The sequence below is a fragment of the Haematobia irritans genome, chromosome 2, assembly GCF_050003625.1.
Source record: "Haematobia irritans isolate KBUSLIRL chromosome 2, ASM5000362v1, whole genome shotgun sequence".
NCBI classification, from domain to species: domain Eukaryota; kingdom Metazoa; phylum Arthropoda; class Insecta; order Diptera; family Muscidae; genus Haematobia; species Haematobia irritans.
In genome coordinates this window covers 57,494,253-57,520,886 of record NC_134398.1, presented here as the reverse complement: position 1 = coordinate 57,520,886, position 26,634 = coordinate 57,494,253, and the positions used below count along the sequence as shown (strand labels likewise).

General features: G+C 33.1%; 1 protein-coding gene across 1 annotated transcript in view; it reads right to left on the bottom strand.

The window, feature by feature from the left end:
- Nucleotides 1-1,733: 1,733 nt before the first annotated feature.
- Nucleotides 1,734-26,634, bottom strand: part of beat-Ic (beaten path Ic) — a 107,622-nt gene continuing 82,721 nt past the window's right edge. Inside the window, exons 5-7 of the mRNA XM_075294363.1 lie at nucleotides 7,309-7,431; nucleotides 7,052-7,229; nucleotides 1,734-5,041 (exon numbers count right to left, since the gene is read on the bottom strand). Coding sequence (XP_075150478.1) covers nucleotides 3,807-5,041; nucleotides 7,052-7,229; nucleotides 7,309-7,431 — 1,536 coding nt within the window. The 3' untranslated portion in view covers nucleotides 1,734-3,806. The remainder of the gene's footprint in view (nucleotides 5,042-7,051; nucleotides 7,230-7,308; nucleotides 7,432-26,634) is intronic.

The following is a 26,634-nucleotide window of genomic DNA, read 5'->3' as shown; positions in this document are numbered from 1 at the left end:
AGCCTTAAAAATATATCCACACAAATAAAATTTCATCAATTTTTTTTCTACCAGTGTATGTCCTAAGGTGAAACAAAATATGTTTGAACAATACAAACAATATTTTGTTTGGACCAATCCTGAAAATATATATGCTTGAAGCAAAATGTGTTTGGGTTATATGTTACAGAAGCGATTTTTTTTTTTGAGGGTGCGGTCATTGAACACTGTACCCACACTTAGCTCATAAAATGTTTGAGATATACTTAAACAAAGTAAGATTTCATTGAGCAAGTGTGTAGTATATTTTAGTTATTTTTTCTCTTGCACTCAAAAAAAAAAAAAAAAAAATAAAAATAAAAAATACTAGGATCCAACGATTTTGAACATCACTTAAGAATTTTGGTATTGATTGATGATATTGATCCGAGCCAAAGATTCGGCTTCTTTAAAATAAATACATTTTTAGTGACCCATCTGGGATCAATAAAATTAACCCTTCGTTGCATTGCATTGCATATATGCAATGTTAGATTCTTATCTGTCTAGCTCCTATTCATTTATATATTTTACCACAATTTTTTTCTTATTCACATTTTGGAAGCCGTAGATTATATTTGATAAGGATTTTATCCAGCATCGTAACAATTTCATTTAAATAAAGCGAAATTAAAATAAGTATTTTGAGTACCTCGAAAAATTTAATTTATTTGTTTTAATATTATGAAACTTTCTTAACATTTTTTAAAATGAAAAGTTTAGCCTATTCTAAACGCTACGTATATAGTTTTGTAATACAAATTATATTTACAAGTGCTCTACGATGAATGATATCATATCTGCAATTTCATGCGTTTTAGCCGATATGAACTGTAATTGCATATATGCCATATAATTGCAATGTGTGCAATATCATGCATTCAATCCATTTTTGTTACTACTAGGAAACTTATCGACGCATATGAATATAAATAAAGACGAATGTTTTGATGATGATAGAGATTTAAAGACGCAGTTTGATATAAATCGAGTTGGTAGAAGACGCACAATACGTAAAACTCTATAGACGTTAAACTCGGCTATAGAGCTTAATATGGAATCGAACTGCACTCAGTGATAAACAGAAGTTCACCACTGTGGTATCAGAACAGACTGAAAAGTCTATGCGAAAATGAAGTTATGGGTCGCCACGATACCTAAACGGTAAAGAGAGAGTCCAGATTTCCGTGTATCTTGTAAAAGCCTAGCATTTGACATAAACAGAGTTCAAACGTCTCTTTTTCGTCATAATACGACTGCATACACAATCATCCGCTGCTCTTACTCGGCACAGATGTGCCCCCAACTCTAGGTGCCCGGTCATGATTCGTACGATGTTTCTGTTCGTCATCCTCTTTTCTTCACTCCCTAGAAGTTTCGCCGCCCTTCCGACCTTTGCACTGTTCCACGTGGAACACTTTGGCGAAGCCCGCCAAACGGTCCCGCCTCTATGGGATTGTGTTCACTTCCCTTTGCGTTAAATGTAAAAATGCGGAACTAGATATGCATCAAAAAAAGGCATAAATTATTTAGACTCCCAAAAGTTTGACTTTACCATTGCAGCCCGTGAAAGAATAGGATCACCTTAAACGTGTTTTCAGAAGAAATTGTTCATTTTCGATGGGAAACATGTAACGTGTTTGTCGCAACCATGTATCTGCTTTTGGCAAACATTTTATGAAAAAAAAAAACATTTTTATAGTAAAAATGTTCCATTTTCCCCATCCAGCAGTAAAATTGTTCATTAAAATATGTTGGATTTGATCACATTCCTCCTCTACGTGTGATATATAGAGATAACACCACGCACTAAAGAAATTGAATATCTGCATGAAATTGCATATATGCAATGTTACGTAACTTTTCCTCCAGTAATCAGAATTGAACAAAAATTTGTTTACGTTATCATAACTCCATATACAACAGTTCTAACATACGAAGGGTTAAGATTAGGATACAGATCGCATTTATCGAATTGTCAGTTTAAAAATCCAAATTATAACGCACACTTTCATGTACAAAATGCTTTCTTAATACCAAAACAAAAAAAATTAAATAAAGATGCCAAATCCTCAAAATAAGTATTACCGCCTGTTCGTGGAATTTTTGTTCGCCTCGAGACGAACGAATCGTGTGCGATAGTAAGTCATAAAGTATGAGTTCATCTCAAACTTCGAGATTTTGTAACAAATAAATCTTGAGATATTTTAGTTTCATTCTACACGAGCGATTCACTTCCGATTTTGCGTTTCATGACCAGGCAGTTAACCTTTATATGTAATGCAGTTAAAAAAAATTTTCTTGAATTTGTCGAAAAGTATTTACTTATTTTTGTGATATCATGAAATTCACCAAAAATTTCTTGTCTGGTGGGTTCACTGTTTTTTGAGTATATTTAAAAAAATAGTTTTACTATTTGGGTACAAGAAATTACTAATATTTAAAGATGCAAGAACTTAAGTACAAACTGAATTTGATGAATTTAAAAAAGAATTCGCGCGCGCGGTTCCTTTTCGTCCTCAAATCCTAGCAACTTTCATTTTATTATCTTGTTCTAAAAATTAAAATAAATCGCGAGTGCGATTTATTTCAAGTACCCATCAGCAGCACATCGATCATCTCATCTCGGTCATCTTTCTCAAAACATAATAATTCATTCACTGAACTAAAATAGAATAAAATTGGTTTTAGTGCCATACAGGGTTCACTTTTTTAGACTGTTGGATTGAAAGGAAAATATGCGTAAATATTTTTATTCTCAATCTGAGAGTATATAGACGATATCAGTTAGGTTAGTAACTCTGCATTCATGTCATCTAATTATATGTTAAATTTTCAGTAATTGAAAAACGGGAAAAGTCGAATTTTCCAAACATAGAAAAATCGCAATAAGTCTACTTTTTCAGATTGGGTAGTCAATCCCCTACAGAAAGTGTAATAAAGTTGACCAGAGTTTAGGTTTTTGCTGCTTTTGTATTGTTATAAGTATGGGGCGTATAATTTATTCAATAAAGAATAGATAATTTAATCAATTTTATATATTTCATATATGTATAATACTTCAGAATATAAAATGTCATAAATTCTAAACATTCCCTAGCATTGTTCACGTTTTACATAATTATTTTTCTTTAATATATTTATGCATATCATTAAGGCTTAGATGTATATGTATATAATTATTTATATTTTTGCTATAATTTTAATTTATTTTCATCTTTCGATCTATTATCATATGATTATTTTTGTGGTTCTTCTTTGTTATATTTAATATTTGTTTAACAAACAACACAAATTATTTATTTTTTTTTTTTTCTTTATACCACCTCGAACACTTACAGGAAAATCATAACATTTAACACTTATTAACTAACATACAACACTTTGTAAATGTCCTTATAAAAAAAAAAAAAAAAAACAAATGAAAAGCCCGCTCATATTTTACCATATCGTTACAAGATTTTATTCAATTTTGTCCTTTGCTTTTCTCAATTGTAAATTGAATAGAATTTATGGGGTTGTGTGGAAAGAGTTACCTCATAATACCTACAATGTTCTCAATGACATGGATTATCGGATAATTGTATATAAAAGGAATGGAATTAATGCGATTTTCTGCTTTTAGTCGGTATTTTGTATTGAAAAACTATGTATAAAATGATTTTTCCTACAATAACCAAGAAGCTTATATATGCTTGAGGAAATTGCTAGGACATCGACATCGGTAAGGACTACATGCGCATTTGTGAAATAATATGAGAATTGTATCATTCATCATCGTTTTAGCATCAGCACTGATGCAATAACAATTCACCGATAAACGCCATTAAACACTTGTTATCCTCCACTGAATGAAATGATGAAAAGGCTTCCAAGCAATATGATGAGAATGGTGAAGTTGAAGGAAATATTGATCCTACTATGGGTATTGGTGATGATGGTGGCAGGGCAATTGCCTTTTCTAATGTCACAGTCATGTCTGGTGTTGATGATGACGACGATGATGATGCTATTGCCATCTTTGTGGCATTTCGCATTGGATCCCTTCCATAGAGGTTGCACGTTGCAAAGTTTGTGTTGTTATTGGAAGTCATCAATAATGTTTGATCCCTTGACATATAGTTGGCGTTATTGCTTTTAGTTGCTGTTGCTACTGCTGCTGCTGCTGGAAAAACAACAATACATAATGGGAAACTATCATGTGAATATGCTTCAAGTTGATAAACGCTGCCACGGCATACAATAGCAAAAGCAAAGTTTTCCATGGCGGAAAATGATAGCAAAGACACTGCTCTGGAAGCCCCATCAAGTGTTTGTGACATTTGCCATTGATGCTTCTGTTGGTAATCATCGATGGCAATAGTATTGCCATTGGTAGCTAAGGAAGAAGATTCTATTGTAGTTTTGTGTTTGTTGCAGACCTTTTCATTGATGACATTTTGATTTTCTGCTAAACACTGCTCACTTCTAAAGTGACTATCTCGCGAGCAAGTCGTCGTAACAGTAGTTGTAGATCCTCTGGTTTCCTTCAACAGTTGAAGCTTTTGCCCTGCCATGTCATGATAACTACAGTTCGACAATGTAATTTTTTTAGATGAATCCTCTGGCAGTTTTTTCCCCGGTTGCACTGTCATCATGATGGCTTTCTTGCAATTACAATTCCTTTTCAGGAATGTTGCAATGCTTTCGACTGCGATACCACTTGGCATTGCTTGTGAATGCCACCATTGCCCCTTGTGATATTGATGTAGCTTTAATAATATGGCCATTACTGTTATTAGTTTGATTAGCTGATGTTGCCGCCATTGCTGCAGCAAGACATTCATGCAATATGTTGTCATGTCATTGTGAGTGATTTTCTCATAATACCTTTCAATATTGATGATAAATGTCGCTAATTTGAAGCATATATGATTCGTTGTGCTCCTCAGCGATAAGATGGTGAAGTTTTGCAACAGCTTGTGAAAATATTGAACGATTTGTAAGAAGGGTGCTTGAACTGCAGTAGCTGAGGATTTTGGTGCTAAAATGAAATAAGTAGAAATAATCATTATATATACAATTTCGATAATGGAAATTATTGCTAATATGAAAATTATCATTTAAATGCGATATTAAGGTTTTTTATACCCTGCGCCACACTGTGGAACAGGGTATTATAAGTTAGTGCATATGTTTGTAACACCCAGAAGGAGACGAGATAGAAACATGGTGTCTTTGGCAATAATGATCAGGGTGGGTCCCTGAATCGATATAACCATGTCCGTCTGTCCGTCCGACCGTCTGTCTGTGAACACATTTTTGTGATCAAAGTCTAGGTCGCAATTTAAGTCCAATCGCCTTCAAATTTGGCACATGTTCCTAATTTAAGTCAGAATAGAACCCTATTGATTTTGGAAGAAATCGGTTCAGATTTAGATATAGCTCCTATATATATCTTTCGACCGATATGCACTAATATGGACCCAGCAGCCAGAGTTTTATACCGATTTGCTTGAAATTTTGTACAAACATAACACTTAGTCGTATAGTTAAGTGTGCAAAATTTGATTGAAATCGGTTCAGATTTAGATATAGCTCCCATATATATCTTTCGCCCGATATGGACTTATATGGCCCCAGAAGCCAGATTTTTGGCCGAATTTGGTTGAAATTTTGCACTATGAGTACAATTAGTAGTGTAGTCAAGTGTGCAAAATTTGATTGAAATCGGTTCAGATTTAGATATAGCACCCATATATATCTTTCGCCCGATATGGACTAATATGGTCCTAAAAGCCAGAGTTTTGGCCCAATTTGGTTGAAATTTTGCACAGGGAGTAGATTTAGCATTGTAGCTATGCGTACCTAATTTGGTTGAAATCGATTCAGATTTAGATATAGATCCCATATAAGCGCATATCGCCCGATATGCGCTTATATGGACCCAGAAGCCAGAGTTTTATCCCGATTAGCTTGAAATTTTGCACAAGCAGTACAATTGGTAGTATAGTCATGTGTGCCAAATTTGATTGAAATCGGTTCAGATTTAGATATAGCTTCCATATATATTTTTCGCCCGATATGGACATATATGGGCCCAGAAGCCAGAGTTTTGGCCCAATTTGGTTTGAAATTTTGCACTGGGAGTACAATTAGTAATATAGTCATGTGTGCCAAATTTCATTTAAATCAATATTTTCCTTGTTAAATCGCCACTGCTTAGTCGAAAAGTTGTAAAAATGACTAATTTTCCTAAACTTCTAATACATATATATCGAGCGATAAATCATAAATAAACTTTTGCGAAGTTTCCTTAAAATTGCTTCAGATTTAATTGTTTCCCATATTAGTGCATTAGCCAACTTAAATTTTGAGTCTATAGATTTTGTAAAAGTCTATCAAATTCTGTCCAGATCGAGTGATATTTAAATGTATGTATTTGGGACAAACCTTTGTATATAGCCCCCAACACATTTGACGGATGTGATATGGTATCGAAAATTTAGATCTACAAAGTGGTGCAGGGTATAATATAGTCGGCCCCGCCCGACTTTAGACTTTCCTTACTTGGTTTTAATTGTTTCAGATAAATATTTAGTTTGATTTCAATCCAATTTTCAATTAACTTTTTAATTAAATCAATTAAATGAATTTTTCAATCGCCATCGATTACTCTTTCTAATGAAATTGTTAATTGAAACAATTAATTGTTTAATAAAAACCGCGAAAATGTTCACTAGTTTTCTTAACTACCTTTGTATTCTTATTTTGATTAAAACATGATTGTAATAATAATTATGTTTATTAAACAATAAAAAAAATCAAATATTTTTTTAATTGACTTGGTCTTCCGAGTTTAATTAAACAGTTAATTGTATCAATTAGATTAAACAATTTTCAATCATTGACCTAATTGGTTTAATGTTCCTAGTTTGATAAAAAAGTTAATTGTATCAATTAATTTTTTATTCTTTAAGTTTTATGCTTCAATTAACTTTTTACTTGTAAATATTTTGGTGATATTTTTGCTGCAAACATTCTATTCGCTTACCTGAAAAATATGTCAAATACGATTCATTGTGATCCTCGTAACCACCGCCATTGTCATCATGGGGATAACTATGGGCATCATAAGAACGTCCGGATGCCATAATTCTGGGACGATCCTCTTCTATGACACTCTCGATTTCCTCTCGGAATATATCAAATATGCTGGCAGTACATTTGAGCTACACACACACAGATGAAGGAGTAAGCATTTCACATTAAATTTAATTTGTTGCAAACCACAGAAACGAGAAAACTTACCCTCATTTGTCCTTTGATAAAATGTTGTGTGGTTACCATAAAATGAATGGCACTCATAACCGATTCCAAATTGGTTTCTTCATATTTTTCAATTTGGTATGTTTTGATGTGATGCGGTGGAACCTGCAAGAACAACAGAAAGAGTCCAAGTTGAAAAAACCCAAAATAATTCTTCTGTGGAAATGGAATAAAATAGAAGAAAAATAACAATTTTATGAGGTTGAAATGTTTTGTCTGTCTGCAAAGACAAGTTTTTAGAGTAATTTCAATTGTGGTTTTACTCCCTGAGCAATTCTTCATAACAGCTTGGGTTGATTTGGTTAACCATATTGTGTCCCCTGAGACAGTGTCTGTGGGCTTGCATACACTTTCTCTGTAGTAAATTTGAAGTGTAGGAGTATTAAACAATGAGGCGTTTGTTTTTCTTTAAAAACAAAAAATAGGAGTTAGAATTGTTACCATTGCCATTTGCTAATATCCTTATGGAAGACTTGGAAATACCAGCAAGAAATTCTTGGGTTCAACCAAAATTGTCACACTTTATGTTATCCCCTACATTCATTGGTCTTTGGTCTTGTTTTCCGTTTTTTGGAACTTCCCTTGTGATATTATTACACCATTGTTACTCCACTAGTCTTGCTTGTCTGGCTAGAGCTATTTTGTATTTCTTAATTTCATTATGTTCTTTTGGTGTCTGGTGTATATGTTTGGGATGTTGAGGTTGTTAGATATTTTTGAAGCATACTTTTGGGAGACCGAACAAAGAAAAGTGTCATCCCATAGCAGTCTTACTGCTTGTGCTCCTTCTTATTCTTCTTGTCTGTTATGTGGACACAAAACTCCTATGGATATACATAAACAACTTTAGCTCTTGAATAGATTTGAATGATATTTGTCAGAGAGAGGGAGCGGGAGGTATGCTCGAGCAATTGTACTTGAGAACTTAGACTGGTATCATTTTACACAAGTCAACATTTGAAGGCCCTTGTCAACCTTAATGAATTATGTTTCTTTTTCATATGGCAATAGTCAAAAATTCTTGAAATTCCACAAGCAATTGTTAAAAGATACTGCAAATGAAAAGTTTTCCTCTTCACATAGCCTACATTATAAAGTGGCCAAAAGGATATATTCGAAAGCTTAGCGTATTTGTAGGCTTTCGAAAGAATTTATTAACTTTTCAACATTTGTCCCTTATAAGTGTTTGAGGTCTACCGATGCAGAGAAAGAGAGAGAGAGCACCATTTTTTTTCTCCATAATTCAAAAAGTGATTTTAATAAGAGGCAAACCATTTAGATTGTTTCGAGGAAAATTGAAAAGTTTCACCATCTCATAGAAAAAGAAAAATAAACTATGTTGACCATATTTTACATGTAATTCGTTGTAAACAGAGCAAAGTAAAACTTTAACATTTCCTCTGCTATGTGTGTGTAGGCTTTCGAGGGAATATCACATAATGGACTTAATTTTCAGCTTGAATTCTTTGAACTGGATACTTTGCAAAACGTTATTTGTTATTTTATTGGCTGTTACAGAAGTTATGATGAAACTTATTTCCATTCAAGTATCTAGAATATGAGGCATTTGAATTTTTACATGGAAGCAACATAAGTGTTTATGTGTGAGATGTATGCTTCATCAAAATTGAAAAAGTTATGATGTGACTTTTGTGAATAATGTTAACAATGTCCTAATATTTTTTTCTCGAAATAAGATCTTCAAAAAAAAAAAAAAAAAATAAGACCAACACAAAGACTTCAAATAAGTTGGACACATATAAACAAATGAAAATTATTATTCGATTCAGAAGTAATAAGAATTGATTTCCAATTCTTGAGTATTTCTAAGCGAAATTTTATAAAAGTTTATGAAGCAACTGTAAAAGTTATTATAGTTAAATTTAATCCTACACTCAAAAAAAAAGTTTACATGGATCCAAAGACCCTTCCCTTAGGAAGTTTGGTATTGATTTTGTGCTAAATATGTTGCTTCGTTACAAGAAAAACAGGGATTTTAAATTAGGATACAGATTTTAAATTAGGATACAGATCTTTTTACCAATTTTAAATTGTTTTTGCGATATATTTACCATTTCACTACCGAAATAAACCTACACTGAAACAAGTATATACGGCCGTAAGTTCCGCCAGGCCGAAGCTTATGTACCCTCCACCATGGATTGCGTAGAAACTTCTACTGAAGACTGTCATCCACAATCGAATTACTTGGGTTGCGGTAACAATTGCCGATGGCAAGGTATCTTAAAACTTCCTAACACCGTATATATGTATACCACATAGTCCATACGTGGTATATATTAAACTAAAAAAGGTCGATTAAATACCTATATAATTAAGTTTAAATTTTCTATAGAAATAAAATTTTGACAACATTTTCTATAGAAGTAAAATTTGGAAAAAAAATTCTATAGAAATAAAATTTGGATAAAATGTTCTATAGAAATAAAATTCTGACAAAATTTTCTATAGAAATAAAATTTTGACAAAATTTTCTATAGAAATAAAATTTTGACAAAATGTTCTATAGAAATAAAATTTTGACAAAATGTTCTATAGAAATAAAATTTTGACAAAATTTTCTATAGAAATAACATTTTGACAATGTTTTCTATATAAATAAAATTTTGGTAGATTATTTTTGGCTCGAGTGGCAACCATGATTATGAACCGATAAGGACCAATTTTTGTGTGATTGGGGATCGCCTATATATAACTATAGACCGATATGGACCAATTTTGGCATGGTTATTAGCGGCCTTATACTAACACCACGTTGCAAATTTCAACCGGATCGGATGAATTTTGCTCCTCTAAGAGGCTCCGGAGATCAAATCTGGGGAACGGTTTATATGGGGGCTATATATAATTATGGACCAATATGGACCAATTCTTGCGTGTTTGTTGGAGACCACATTCAAACACCACGTTCCAAATTTCAACCGGATCGGATGAATTTTGGTCCTCCAAGAGGCTCCGGAGGACAAATCTGGGGATCGATTTATATGGGGGCTATATATAATTATGGACCGATGTGAACCAATTTTTGCATGGTCATTAGAGAACATATACCAACACCAGTGCCAAATCTCAGCCGGATCGGATGAAATTTGCTTCTCTTAGAGGCTCCGCAAGCCAAATCGGGGGATCGGTTTATATGGGGGCTATATATAATTATAGACCGATGTGGGCCAATTTTTGCATGGTTGTTAGAGACCATATACTAACCAAATTTCAGCAGGATCGGATGAAATTTGCTTCTCTTAGAGCAATCGCAAGCCAAATTTGGGGGTCCGTTTATATGGGGGCTATACGTAAAAGTGGACCGATATGGCCCATTTTCAATACCATCTGACCTACATCAATAACAACTACTTGTACCAAGTTTCAAGTCAATAGCTTTTTTCGTTCGGAAGTTAGCGTGACGGACGGACATGCTCAGATCGACTCAGAATTTCACCACGACCCAGTATATATATACTTTATGGGGTCTTAGAGCAATATTTCGATGTGTTACAAACGGAATGACAAAGTCAATATACCCCCATCCTATGGTGGAGGGTATAGATTTCATGTCTTTAAAATACGAATGCAAATTTTGATTAGCATAGAATAAGCATTTCCTTGTCCAAAAGCCGATAAACTCTTCAATGAAGTCGTATTGTCCTTATAATTAAGTGATTGCACTTAAAAATGGACATCATAACATGAAAGAAAAAATGTTTGGCCTAAGGTCAACTTGACTTTAATAATTCAGAAAAATTCTTTAAACTTAATGAAATTGTCTTTAAATTTTTTGTCTTTTTGCATCTTGACTACAAAGCAAAAGAATCGTTCAAATATAGGACATGTTTTCCAACACTTTATTTTGAGGATGTTTTTTACTTGAAATATAGCATAATTTCTACTGGAAGTCGAGTCTTAATTTGGAAAATAAAGTTGTCGTTAACTCGTTTTTAAACTTTGATAGCATATGTAGAAAAAAGCTGAAAAATCCAAAAATTAAAATGTGCTTCCTAGAAGTAAGTACACAAAACCCAAATTTAAAAGAGAATTGTGTCTTAAAAGTATCCTTACTTGTATTGTCCGCTTCTTTGGCTCGGAATCAATACCAAAATTTTGAATGTAAAGACAAAATCTTTGGAACCGGGCATGCTATTTTTCAGTGTAGTGTTAAAAATTTTAATTTTTCTTCTTTGTTTACTTGTCTAACAGCATGTAGAAAAAAATTATTTTGAGGACCAACCTCAATTAGTTAAAAAAAATATATGAGTTCATTCTAAAAATTTACTACACTCAAAAAGAAAAGTGGACCCTATATGTCAATAAAGCCAATTTAATTCTACTTTAGTTCATGAAATTATTATGTTTTGAGAAATTTTTCTTGACTTTAATAATTTTTTGCGTACGTAAGATAAATTAACTAAAACAAGGCACAAAATTATACAAAATCGTTCAAAATTTCTTAAAATTAGAATATTTTACCAATAATTCGCCCATCTTGAAGTTTGTACGTCACTAAAGACATTTTTGCAATATAAACTCCAATTTATTTTCTTAAAACTAAGAAATTTCGGCGTGACATCTGATTTTGTAATACAGTTTAGTCAGAATTTTCTAAAATAAACTTAACTTTTCTAATATTAGCAAATATTTTCCTTTCTGGAGGTTTCACTGTTTTTTTTATTCTTAAAGAAGTTTATAAAAATGCCTTTTTGTGCTCACCAACATGGAAAATAATTATAGCTTATTTAAATGGAAACCTTTATTTTGAAATATTTACCATCGAGAAACAAATCGAAATTAAGTGGGGAAATAGAGTTTGGTGTCGTTTTCGAATGTCCTCCTAAGTGAACGCCGGTGTCAAAAGGTTAATAAAGCTCTTCACGTACAAACAAATACCAGTTCACAAATCCCAATTACAACAGAGACTTCAAAATAGAAAGTATTATCTTGATTCCAAAAAATTTAAACCAAAGATTCGAAATCTTCAAAATAAGTCTTAGCCTATATTTGAAACGTTTTTATCTTAAATCTAAAGTTTTAATATATCATTCAACTTAAAACGATTTCTTTAACTCAAAAATGTTTTTCTTTACTTTAAGAAAAATTTTCCTTAGTTCTAGAACATACGACCTTAACAAAGAGATGCCAATCTCCAAGATTCGTATCCTAAATTTAATGAAAGCAATTTTTGAAGCAATGATTATAAACAATTTTTATTAAAATTTCGTTATTTTAAATAAATTTGTCTTCAATATTATGTAAATTGCGTGTCCTACAATTTAGGTTACATAATCTTTCATGTTAGGTTTATAATGTTTACAGTGTAGCAGTGTCGCAATCGGCCAACTGATACTTCTATCGTAAAGCTTGACATTTTTGAGGTTATACGTACTCAGAGCGTTTTAACATACGGGCGAAATATGTGTCTTTTAAATCGTGAACATTTTCGCGAGATTATTTTTTACAATTTTCGATGTGGATTAACTCAAAAAACTGTGCATCGATTAACTTAATTCAATTTTTGGCGAAGAAACTCCATGAAGGGCCATGAAGAAGTAGTTCACTCCAAGACGAATTTAGAAAAAGTTCGCCCAAAATCAGTTGTTGTCCTGGGAACCACTGATGTTGGGCCCCAACTGGTATTGCAAGACCATCATGAGACCTATCGTAAGATGTAAGATAATTTAAAAAAATTTTCTTATGGAGGAAGATTACATTAGATTTTGGATCTTTACGAAACTTTGTTCGGGTCTCAAGTTTTTGGTCAGCATTTATATTTCTTTGGACATTTTTACTCCCATAATCAAATGTGCGCCAGAAGTGGAGTAGGGGATTGAGAGCTACATACATCAGAGTATGGACCGATATGAACCCTACGTGAAGCATAGAGAACAAATACATTTTCGGTTTAAAATACCTATAAGTCGAAAGTTAATGTCAACTTTTAATTATAATTCGACTCATCAAATATTGATATTAACCAAAATCTACTATAACAAGTGGACTTTTAAAAAAATCAACATTCCCAATTTTGAACGTTTCAACGGTTTAATTCTGAATTCAAGCTCTAAATCAAAAAAAAGTAAAAAATAATGAAAATAAAATAAAAATTTCACCCCCGCGGGGATTTGAACCTATACTTATTGACTTTTTCATTTCCATGGAAGGTATTTTGAGAATATATGTCAGATGGTATTGCAAATGGGCTATATAAACCAACCCCCAGATTCGGCTTTCGGAGCCTCTTAGAGAAATACATTTTATCCGATCCGGGCGAAATTTGGTGCGTGGTGTTAGTATATGGTCCCTTATATTCATGCAAAAATTGGTCCATATCGGTCCAAAATTATATATAGCCTCCATATAAACCGATCCCCAGATTTGGCTTTCGAAGCTTATTGGAGGGAAAATTTCTTCCGATCATGTTGAAATTTTGTACGTTGTATTAGAATAGGTTAAAGTGGCGGCCCGATTAAGATTCAGGCTCACTTAGACTATTCAGTCCATTGTGATACCACATTAACTAAAAGTACCTATTAAAGGGTGATACGGTCAAAATTTGGTCAAGGGAAAATGCGCGTAAATCGGTGAAATCGTTTATTTAAAAATCAAATTAAATTTCTTTTTCAAGTTCAATTGGTATAAAATTCAGGAAAAATATTCAGTTAGGCTTTCGCTTTTCCAAATCCGAATTGCCGGGCCTTACGCTTGACACCTGCCATCAGATTTTGTACAGCCACCTTGTCCACCTTCTTCGCCGCAGAAAGCCAGTTTGCCTTGAACTGCTGCTCGTCCTTAGCAGTTTTTTTGGTCTTCTTTAGGGTCCGCTTGACAATAGCCCAGTATTTCTCAATTGGGCGGAGCTCTGGCGTTTTGGGAGGGTTCTTGTCCTTGGGAACCACCTGCACGTTGTTGGCGGCGTACCACTCCATGGCCTTTTTACCGTAATGGCAAGATGCCAAATCCGACCAAAACTGTACGGAACAACCGTGTTTCTTCAGGAAAAGCAGCAGGCGTTTATTCAAACACTCTTTCACGTAAATTTCTTGGTTGACAGTCCCGGAAGCTATGAAAATGCTGCTTTTCAAGCCACAGGTACAGATGGCTTGCCAAACCAGATATGTCTTTGCGAACTTTGACAGTTTTATGTGCTTGAAAATATCTGCTATCTTTCCCCTTCCTTTTGCCGTATAAAACTCCTGTCCCGGAAGCTGCTTGTAGTCGGCTTTGACGTAGGATTCGTCGTCCATTACCACGCAGACAAACTTCGTCAGCATCGTCGTGTACAGCCTCCGGGATCGCTTTAATTACATTTGTAACGGTTGATTTGGCAACTTTTAGCGATTTTGCCAGCTTTGCGTGCGAGTAGCTCGGATTTTCGCGATGCGCGATACGCTGCTCTTCTTGCTTGGACGGCATTTTGACAACTGAAGAGTGAATTCCAAAATCAAAATAGGAGCACACACACACACCTTCAAAATGAGGGTGTTCAGGGTTTTTAACTGCAAAATTGAAAGAAATACGTCAAGTTTATATTGACCAAATTTTGACCGTATCACCCTTTACATATGGGCACTTCTAGTTTTAACCGCTGAACCTTCTCGATTATTTTCTTCTGTTGAACCAACCAGATTGTTCCAAAATTATTAGCAGACTGCTTCAGTTAACGTTTTCCAGGTCCGCCAGTAATCTAAAGCTATATGCCCCTAAAGTTGGCTTACGCCTTAAACAAAATGCTGAACACTCACACAAGAGGTGTTTAATTGATTACTTTTCCTCCACATCATGCTATAGTCATTATACTTGGCGCCAATAGTTTTTGTTATAGCAGATATTAGGAGTGATATCTGACGTCTTGAAAACACTAGCATATCTAGTGTGCGGTTTCAGTTTAAATGGGGCCATAGAAATGAAATGTTCCAATACCTCTTGGACATGTAAAATATCAAGGACATCAGTTTAGATTTAGATAGCTTAGCTAAGAAATTGATACCATATGCCTTAATATGCAATTAACAATGAGAGCCTTGTCATTCGGCTATTTAAACAAATTTCAACCAATTACAATTAATTTAAATTTCACAAAGAAAATATAGAAACTCTTTATTAACAACATATTGCGAACATGTTAGACTCATGTCTACCACTGCATAAAAGGTTCATAAAATACATGATATCATTACCACATAATTATTTATGCTTCATGAATAAGATATTGAGAGCATAAGTTGTACCGTAGTTGTCTTTAGTGGTTCACTACGCTAATAAATCATTATTATCCACATAAAAATGGAAGTCAAGAATATCCAGTGGACAGATAGTGCTTTAAATTTCAGGATTACAAATTAATTCCAATGACAAGCTCTTTTGACTTAGTTATACTACATTAACAATAATGAATAGTACAAATTTTGCTTAAATTAATTATATGACGATGAGAGTGAATACGATATTTAAGGTAATATACGAAAATGTGAATTAAAAGGAGTGCTACCCTACAATTTGCCTCTTGTATAAAATATTTTGTACACTGAAAAAACAGTGAACCCACCAGGAAGAAAACATTTAGTTATAAAATTTTATAAAATGTTTAATATTTTTAGAAAATTTTCAACAAACCCTATTACAAACGCTGACATCACGCCGATATCACAAAAATAAGTAAATATTGTTCGACAAATTCAAGAAAATTTATTAGACTTAATTAATTTTTTGCACTTGTTAAAGAAAATTTTGTAGTTTGAAAGAAAAAATTGGAGTTCAAAATTGCAAGAATGTCTTTAGTGATATACGAAGGTCATGATGGATGCATTTGTAGTAAAAAGACACATTTCTCTAATATAAAGTTTTTTTCCTTGTCCAAAAGTCGATAAACTTTTCAATGAAGTCTTATTGTCTTTATAATTAAGTGATTTCACTTAAAATCATACCATGAAAGAAAAAATGTTTGGGCTAAGGTCAACTTGACTTTAATAATTCAGAAAAATTCTTTAGATTTAATGAAATTGTCTTTCAATTTGTTGTCTTTTTGCATCTTGACTACAAAGCAAAAAATCGTTCAAATATAGGACATGTTTCTCAACACTTTATTTTAAAGACGTTTTTACTTGAAACATAGCATTATTTTCAAAAATAAAGTTGCCATTAACTCGTTTTAATGGACTTTGATAGTATATGAAGAAAAAAAGCTTAAAAAGCCAAAATTTTAAATTTGCTTCCTAGAAGCAAATACACAAAACCCAAATTTAAACGAGAATTGTGTCTTAAAAGTATTCTTCTTTGCTTCACAATATCACAAAAATAAGTAAACATAAATTCAAGAAAATTTATTAATTTTTTTCACTTGTTAAAAAAAAAAATGTAGTTTGAAGTAAAAAATTGCAGTTGAAAATAGCAAGAATGTCTTTAGTGCCATACGAAGTTCATGATGGGCGCATTTGTAGTAAAATTTACAAATATAAAGAAATAATGAACTATTTTGTGAGAAGTAAGAATTTAGTAAATCTTTATGCTTCCTTTGTGTATAATTTGTTCCCGTCTTTTAGCTGGTAAAGGAAACTTTCCCCAAATATAATAATTCCATGAACTAAAATAAAGTTAAATTGGCTTTAGTGAGTTCACTTTTTTTGAGAGTTGGATTTTTAGATTGACATTTTTTTCTACATGAATAGCTTCGTTAATACATCGCTAAACGAGAATGAAATTTCGATAAATGAAATCTATAACTTAATTTTAAATTTATAGAGCCTAGAATAAAAGCCATTTAGCTCCATAAAAATGTCTTTATTTTAAAGAAGCGGCATCTTTGGCTCGGAATCAATATCGAAATCCTTAAGATCAAAATCTTTGAATGCAAGTAAACTTTTTTTTTTGAGTGTATAAAAATTGATGAATATGAGTATAGACCTCTTACGTATTTTTATACCCTCCACCATAGGATGGGGGTATATTAACTTTGTCATTCCGTTTGTAACACATCGAAATATTGCTCTAAGACCCCATAAAGTATATATATTCTGGGTCGTGGTGAAATTCTGAGTCGATCTAAGCATGTCCGTCCGTCCGTCCGTCCGTCCGTCTGTTGAAATCACGCTAACTTCCGAACGAAACAAGCTATCGACTTGAAACTTGGCACAAGTAGTTGTTATTGATGTAGGTTGGATGGTATTGCAAATGGGCCATATCGGTCCACTTTTACGTATAGCCCCCATATAAAGGGACCCTCAGATTTGGCTTGTGGAGCCTCTAACAGAACCAAATTTCATCCGATCCGGCTGAAATTTGGTACATGGTGTTAGTATATGGTTTCTAACAACCATGCAAGAATTGGTCCATATCGGTCCATAATTATGTATAGCCCCCATATAAATCGATCCCCAGATTTGTCCTCGGGAGCCTCTTGGAAGAGCATCCGATCCGGTTAAAATTTGGAACATGGTGTTAGAATGTGGTCTCTAACAAATACGCAAGAATTTGTCCATATCGGTCCATAATTATATATAGCCCCCATATGAACCGTCCCCAAAATTTGATCTCCGGAGCCTCTTGGAGGAGCAAAATTCATCCGATCCGGTTGAAAGTTGCAACGTGGTGTTAGTATAAGGCCGCTAATAACCATGCCAAAATTGGTCCGTATCGGTCTATAGTTATATATAGCCGATCTCCAATCACACAAAAATTGGTCCATATCGGCTCATAATCATGGTTGCCACTCGAGCCAAAAATAATCTACCAAAATTTTATTTTTATAGAAAACATTGTCAAAATTTTATTTCTATAGAAAATTTTTTCCAAATTTTATTTCTATAGAATTTTTTTTTCCAAATTTTAATTCTATAGAAATTTTTTTTCAAACTTTACTTCTATAAAAAATGTTGTCAAAATTTTATTTTGTCAAAATTTTATTTCTATAGAAACTTTAAACTTAATTATATACGTATTTAATCTGCCTTTTTTAGTTTAATATATACCACGTATGGACTATGTGGTATATATTACGGTGTTAGGAAGTTTTAAGATACCTTGCCATCGGCAAGTGTTAACGCAACCCAAGTAACTCGATTGTGGATGACAGTCTTCAGTAGAAGTTTCTACGCAATCCATGGTGGAGGGTACATAAGCTTCGGCCTGGCCGAACTTACGGCCGTATAAACTTGTTGTATTTGCATTTTTCACAATTTTCTTAAAAAAATGTTGCAATTTTCCATCTATTTGTTTATTTTCTATTGTTTTAGGGCAATTATATTTACAATATTTTACAATTTATAGCTGTTAATAGTTGAACAAAACAAATATTTAGATGCGGGCCTAACAATTCCCATATTTTTCAAATGCTAACAATTTGTGTAACGCAGCACATGACACAAAAACCTCTGAACCAAAATCTACATAAATTGCGAGAATAGATTTTTTCAGAAAATAAATCAGATGTAAAACTATTATTCCCTCAAATAGAAACATTGAAATAAAAAAAGATATTTCGCTATAAACTAAACGATTGAAAATGTTGTACAATGACCCTTTTACTCCTATTGTCGTTCCATTGCAACATAAATGTTTGGCATTTGAAACAATGCAAAGACCTATAATAGCTTAGTTGGAAAACTAATAGATCACAGCAGGCAGAAAAAAGGAACTATTCCGATAGGATGGACATTTGAGAATTTGCATAAATTTCATTACATGCCATTATTTTCAACATTTATAATTAATTTTCACCTGCAGTTAAAAAAAGGTTATATTATGTGTTCTTACTCATCATTCCCAACAAAAAGGGCAAAAAACAAGTATATACAGCACTAAGTTCGTCCGGGCCGAATCTTAAATACCCACCACCATGAACCAAATATTAGGGTTTCCTTTGAAATTTCAGGAGGACTTGAGGACATTTCCCGAAGATAAATTTAAAGATTTCACCTATGAGACAATATCGGATTCTGGATTTATAGGAACCATTTTTGTTTGAGTTTTAGAGGAATCATTAACATCTCTTGTAAGTGTGCAAGAAAGTGATGAAATAACGTCTTGATTTGAAATCTTAAATCTGTAGAAGTAAAATCTGGCAATTTTACATTGAGTTTGAAGCAATTTTCATGATCAGTGCGCCTTCTACACCCTCAAGAAGTGAAGTCGGTCTATATGGAGGCATTACTAAATGGACCTATAAAAACTTAATCCGATACACGTTTTTGTGAGCCTAAAATACCAGAATATTTACAATTTCAGGCAAATCAGATAAAAACTACGGTTTCTAGAAACCAAAGGAGTTAAATCGGGAGATCGTTCTTATGGGGGCTATACTAAAATATGGACCGATACTCACCGTTTTCGGCACACCTCTTTATCACCCGAAAATACCTCTAAATTTCCAATTTCAGGCAAATTGGGTCAAAACTTCGGATTCTAGAAGCCCAAGAAGTAAAATCGGGAAATCGGTCTATATGGGGGCTATACCAAAATATGGACCGATACTCACCATTTTCGGCACACCTCTTTATGGTCCTAAAATACCTCTAGATTTCCAATTTCAGACAAATTGGATAAAAACTACGGTTTCTTTAAGCCCAAGACCCAAAATCGGTAGGTCAGTTTATATGGGGACCATACCAAAACATTGACCGATACTCAACATTTTTGGCACACGTATTTGTGGTCCTACAATACCTCTAGATTTCCAATTTCAGGTAAATTGAATAAAAACTGCGGTTTCTATAAGCCCAAGAAGTAAAATCTGGAGATCGGTATATATGGGGGCTATACCAAAACATGGACCGATACTCACCATTTTTTGCACACCTCTTTATGGTCATAAAATACCTCTAGATTTCCAATTTCAGACAAATTGGATAAAAACTACGGTTTCTATAAGCCCAAGCCCATAATCCCAAATCGGGAGGTCGTTTTATATGGGGACCATACCAAAACATGGACCGATACTCACAATTTTCGGCATACGTATTTGTGGCCCTACAATACCTCTAGATTTCCAATTTCAGGTAAATTGAATAAAAACTGCGGTTTCTATAAGCCCAAGAAGTAAAATCTGGAGATCGGTCTATATGGGGGCTATACCAAAACATGGACCGATACTCACCATTTTTTGCACACCTCTTCATGGTCATAAAATACCTCTAGATTTCAAATTTCAGGCAAATTGGATAAAAAGTACGATTTCTATAAGCCCAAGACCCCAAATCGGGAGGTCGGTTTATATGGGGACTATATCAAAACCGGGACCGATATAGCCCATCTTCGAACTTGACCTGCCTGCATACAAAAGACGAGTTTGTGCAAAATTTCAGCACGATTGCTTTATTATTGAAGACTGTAGCGTGATTACAACAGACAGACAGACAGACGGACATCGTTATATCGCCTTAGAATTTCTCCCTGATCAAGAATATATATATATATATATATATATATATATATATATATATATATATATATATATATATATATATATATATATATATATATATATATATATATATATATATATATATATATATATATATATATATATATATATATATATATATATATATATATATATATATATATATATATATATGTATATACTTTATATAGTCGGAAATCGATAGTTCGATGTGTTACAAACGGAATGACAAACTTATTATACCCCCATCACCATTCTATGGTGGTGGGTATAAAAACTATGGAAATGTTTTTTTTTTTTTGATCCGGAAGTGGTGCAAAATCGGATCAGGCGCAATAGTCGAAAGTCGTCTTTTTAAGCTTACGATGTATTGATTTCACAATACCCAACGGGAAATCGAGTAACTCCACCACCAATATTGAACTAGTCCTTGGTGTGTATAGACCAGTCACATGACAGGGACCGGTCAATTTAACATGGGCTTGCCATTGGTGGGGTAAATTTAAAATTTAGGACACAACTTGGTCTCATTCCTGAGGAGAAGTCCTGGGACAGCTTAGTCTTTGAAGAACCTGTTTCAAATATAAATCAAAGCTTTTGGAATATAAAAACTCAAAAAAAAAAGAACAAAAAAAAAATGAAAAATGAACCATGAACTAAAATAAAGTAAAGCCAGTTTTACTTTATTTTAGTTCATGGAATTATTATTTTTGGGAAAAGTTTCCATTACTCTAATAATTTTTTGCGTATGTTAATTAAATAAACTAAAAACCGCGAAAAAAATTATACACAATTGATGCACAAAGATTCACTTAATTCGCACTTCTTACAAAATAGTTCAAAATTTCTTTAAATTTATAAATTTTACCACAAATGCGCCCATCTTGAAATTCGTATGGTACTAAGGATATTCTTGCTATTTTGAAATCCAATTTTCTTTTACAAGTGAAAAAAAGAATAATTATGTCTAATAAGTTTTCTTGAATTTGTCGACAAATATTTACTTGTTTTTTTGGTATTGGCGTGATGTCAGCATTTGAAATATTTTTTACTTAAAAATTTTAAAAATAATCTAAATTTTCGAAAATTAGCCAAAATTTTTTCCTGGTGGGTTCACTGTGTTTTTAGTGTAGATAGTCTATGGCAAATTCCGTATAATTTTTCATTATTCTATTTGACTTTACAGTGTTTTATGATTTTTTAAAGCATACACGCAGAGAAGGAATATGATCACCTCAAACATGTTTCAAGAGCAAAATGTTATTTTTGTATGGTGACCGTGTAACATGTTTGTCACTAAAATGTTATTTTCTCGTCAAATATAACCTGCTTGCCGAAATCAGATTCATGATTTCCGAGAAAATAACATGGTTGCGAAAACCATGTTACATGGTCACCACCCAAAAATAACATTTTGCTCTTAAAACATGTTTGAGGTGATCATATTCCTTCTCTGGGTGTAAAACACGAATGTAAATTAAGCTTAGAGTAGAAGACGCATTTCTCTGACATAAAGTTTGTTTCGTTGTCCAAATGTCGACAAACTTTTCAATGAAGCCGTTTTGTCCTTATAGTTAAGTGATTCGATTTAGAAATGGGTATACTAACTTGAAGGAAAATTTCGTTATACGAAGATCAACTTGTCTTTAATACTTCTGACAAAATATGCAAAGATAGTGAAATAGTATTTGAATTTGTTGAATTTTTGCATCGTGGCTAAAAAACAAAAAAAAAACGTTTAGAAATAGGCGATGTTTTTTTAACAATTTATTTTAATGACGTTTTTACTTGAAACATAGTATATTTCTTACTTGTAGTGGAGTCTGAATTTGGAAATATAAGTTGTCGTTAACAAAATTCTAAAGGACTTTGATAGCATATGGAGAAAAACGTTGACAAAATTAATTAAATAAAATTAATTTCCTAAAACCAAGCACGCAAATCTAAAATTGTTTCTTAAATATGTCCACACTTTGCTTCTTCTTGGCTCGGAATCAATTCAAAAATCATTTGTGTAAAGACAAAATCTTTGGAACCGGGCATGCTTGTTTTCAGTGTATGGGTGGACCCAAAATTCCTCTAGATTTTGAATTTTAGGCAAATCGGATAATAAAATTTTTCGCCAAATTCAAGAAAGTTTATTAGAAATAATTTTTTTTTCGCTTGTTAAAGAAAATTTCGAATTTGAACGAAAAAAAATGCAAAAATGTCTTTAGTGCCATACGAAATTCGATATGATCGCATTTTTAGTAACAATTTCAAATTTAAGGAAATAATTTGGTGAGAACTACGAATTTAGTAAATTTTCATTTGTGTATAATAAAGGGTGATTTGTTAAGAGCTTGATAACTTTTTAAAAAAAAAAAACGCATAAAATTTGCAAAATCTCATCGGTTCTTTATTTGAAACGTTAGATTGGTCCATGACATTTACTTTTTGAAGATAATTTCATTTAAATGTTGACCGCGGCTGCGTCTTAGGTGGTCCATTCGGAAAGTCCAATTTTGGGCAACTTTTTCGAGCATTTCGGCCGGAATAGCCCGAATTTCTTCGGAAATGTTGTCTTCCAAAGCTGGAATAGTTGCTGGCTTATTTCTGTAGACTTTAGACTTGACGTAGCCCCACAAAAAATAGTCTAAAGGCGTCAAATCGCATGATCTTGGTGGCCAACTTACCGGTCCATTTCTTGAGATGAATTGTTCTCCGAAGTTTTCCCTCAAAATGGCCATAGAATCGCGAGCTGTGTGGCATGTAGCGCCATCTTGTTGAAACCACATGTCAACCAAGTTCAGTTCTTCCATTTTTGGCAACAAAAAGTTTGTTAGCATCGAACGATAGCGATCGCCATTCACCGTAACGTTGCGTCCAACAGCATCTTTGAAAAAATACGGTCCAATGATTCCACCAGCGTACAAACCACACCAAACAGTGCATTTTTCGGGATGCATGGGCAGTTCTTGAACGGCTTCTGGTTGCTCTTCACTCCAAATGCGGCAATTTTGCTTATTTACGTAGCCATTCAACCAGAAATGAGCCTCATCGCTGAACAAAATTTGTCGATAAAAAAGCGGATTTTCTGCCAACTTTTCTAGGGCCCATTCACTGAAAATTCGACGTTGTGGCTCGTTAGTAAGTCTATTCATGATGAAATGTCAAAGCATACTGAGCATCTTTCTCTTTGACACCATGTCTGAAATCCCACGTGATCTGTCAAATACTAATGCATGAAAATCCTAACCTCAAAAGAATCACCCTTTATATAACGTACGCAAAAAGTTATTAGAGTAAAGGAAACTTTCTCCAAACATAACAATTTCATTAACTAAAATAATGTTAAATTGGATTTAGTGAAATATAGGAGCAACAAAAATTGGAAGTTGTTCCACAAACATTTCTTTTAAAGCACATCCCGTTTTTTATTTGTTTTTTTATACCCTAAACCACATAGTGATCAGGGTATAATAAGTTTGATCGGCCAAAAAATGTGCCTACCAGAAATTTTGATTTTAGACCCCATAAAATATATACCGATCGACTCAGAATCACCTCCTGAGTCGATCTAGCGCTTGGTGTCCGTCCGTCCGTCTGTCCATGTATTTGTTGTTCACAGGATTCCGGTCGCAATTATTAACCGATTTTGATGAAATTTGGTACAGGGAGTTTTTTGGGCACAAGGACGAACGCTATTGAATTTGTATCGCCCGATTTCGACAAATGGGATCGCGTTGCGCGTTTTTTCAAACGGATCGTCACCAAATTTGGCAAAAGGTAATCTTTTCCATCGCCCTTCAAGTCTGCAAAATTTCATCCAAATCGGTTCATATTTAGATATAGCTACCATATATATGTTTTTCCCGATTTTCCAAAATTTGGCCACAAAAACTTTATTTATCAACCGATCTTACTCAAAGTTGGCTAAATATAATCTTCTATAGCACTAACTATATGTGCAAAAAATCATCGAAATCGGTTCAGATTTAGTTATAGCTCCCATATATATGTACCGCCCGATTTTTCTAAATTTGGCCATAAAACCCCTATTTATCAACCGATCTTACCCAAATTTGGCTAAATGTAGTCTTCTATAGCACTTACTATATGTGCGAAAAATCATCGAAATCGGTTCAGATTTAGATATAGCTCCCATATATATGTATAGCCCGATTATCCCAAATTTGGCCATAGAACCCTTATTTATTAACCAATCTTACTAAAAGTTGGCTAGATCCAGTCCTATATAGTACTAACTATATGCGCAAAATTTCATCGAAATCGGTTCAGATGTAGATATAGCTCCCTAATAACCTTATGTTTGACCATACAGGCCTCATTTCTTAACTGATCTTACTCAAATCTTGCACAAGGTAACCTTTTGTGGTTACCTTTAGAAAATGTTGTCAACATTTTATTTCTATAGAACATTTTGTCAAAATTGTATTTCTATAGAAATTTTTTTCAAAATATTATTTCTATAAAAAATTTTCTCACAATTGTATTTCTGTGGAATTTTGTCTCAAAATTTTATTTCTATAGAATTTATTGTCAAAATTTTATTTCTATAGAAACATTTCTCACAAAAATTTGTTAATAGAAACTTTTTCCAAAATTTTATTTTTATAAAGATTTAACAAAAAATATTACTAATTTGGGTAGAATTCTACCAACTGTGGCAACCGTGGTCGTAATACAAATTTATATTCTAAGTTATATACGTTGCATATTCATGTTTTATGATAATAAAGTACTTAGAACCATTTTTGTTTTGTAAAATTTTTTAAATTTAACGAAAAATATAGTAGGGAAAATTGTTTGGGAAAGTAGGGAACTTGTTTTTGTCCTTGTAGGGTAAACCGAATATTTTCCGTGGCAACATTGACTATGAGCTATAGTCAGATTGACACAAAGCACTCATAGTCATGTACCCCTTCATTTTCTTAAATATGCAACTGCGGTTTATCTCCCACACCTATATGTTACCCCACAAATGCTTATGATTACTAATTCTGTAATGGTGGTTTAGGGTATGATATAGTCGGCCCCGCCCGACTTTCTACTTTACTTACTTGTTTTTGTTTTTCTTTTTGATTTTTAATGGAAAAAAGAAATTTATACAAAAATATATGCCGAAAAACAAAATAAAAACGATGTATAACATAAAAAAAATATATTTTTTTAGAATATTTAATAAAAAAAATTTCCGCTGGTGTGATTTGAAACATTGTTCTTTATTTTTCCATTCATAATAATAGAGAACATCGCAGAAAGTAGTTAGAATGTCATGCCGTGGTGTCATATTAGGTTCATATCACAAACATTTGAATAGACGTGTTAATGCGTCGTGTTCAATGGCGTTTCTGTTACGGTGCCAACAGACCCAGGTTCAACCCCTGGTGGAAGCGAAGAAGTTTTTCCAATATGTAAAAATTATATAATAAGAAAAAATCCTGATAAAAAAAGTGAAATTGGAAAAAATTTTGTTTTTTGTTTTTTAAATTTCTTCATCCAAATGAACTTCCTAGGCACAACTTCTAAAGCAATTCAAAGGATCCAAAAATGGAGTACTTCCGCCCTATGACAAGCTCATGTAAAATTCATTGGAGATGATCCAAGTTTACACTACTTCCGGATCACTAATTAGGGATCCAAACTAAATTTTTAGAAGTTCTTTTTTTTTGTTGGGTACTTATGGATCGATATGGAGCAATTTTTTGTTTTACACAAAAACTCCGAAATTAAATTTTAGACCAACGAAAGCTTGAAAGATATAATAAATTCTAAAGGCACAACTTTAAAAGCACTTCCAAAAATGTCCTCCAAAAGATTTTCTTTATTTTAACTACACAGGAAGTTCTTTTAATTCAATTTTTATAACTCGTTTTTGTTTGTTTTATAAATGTATATCG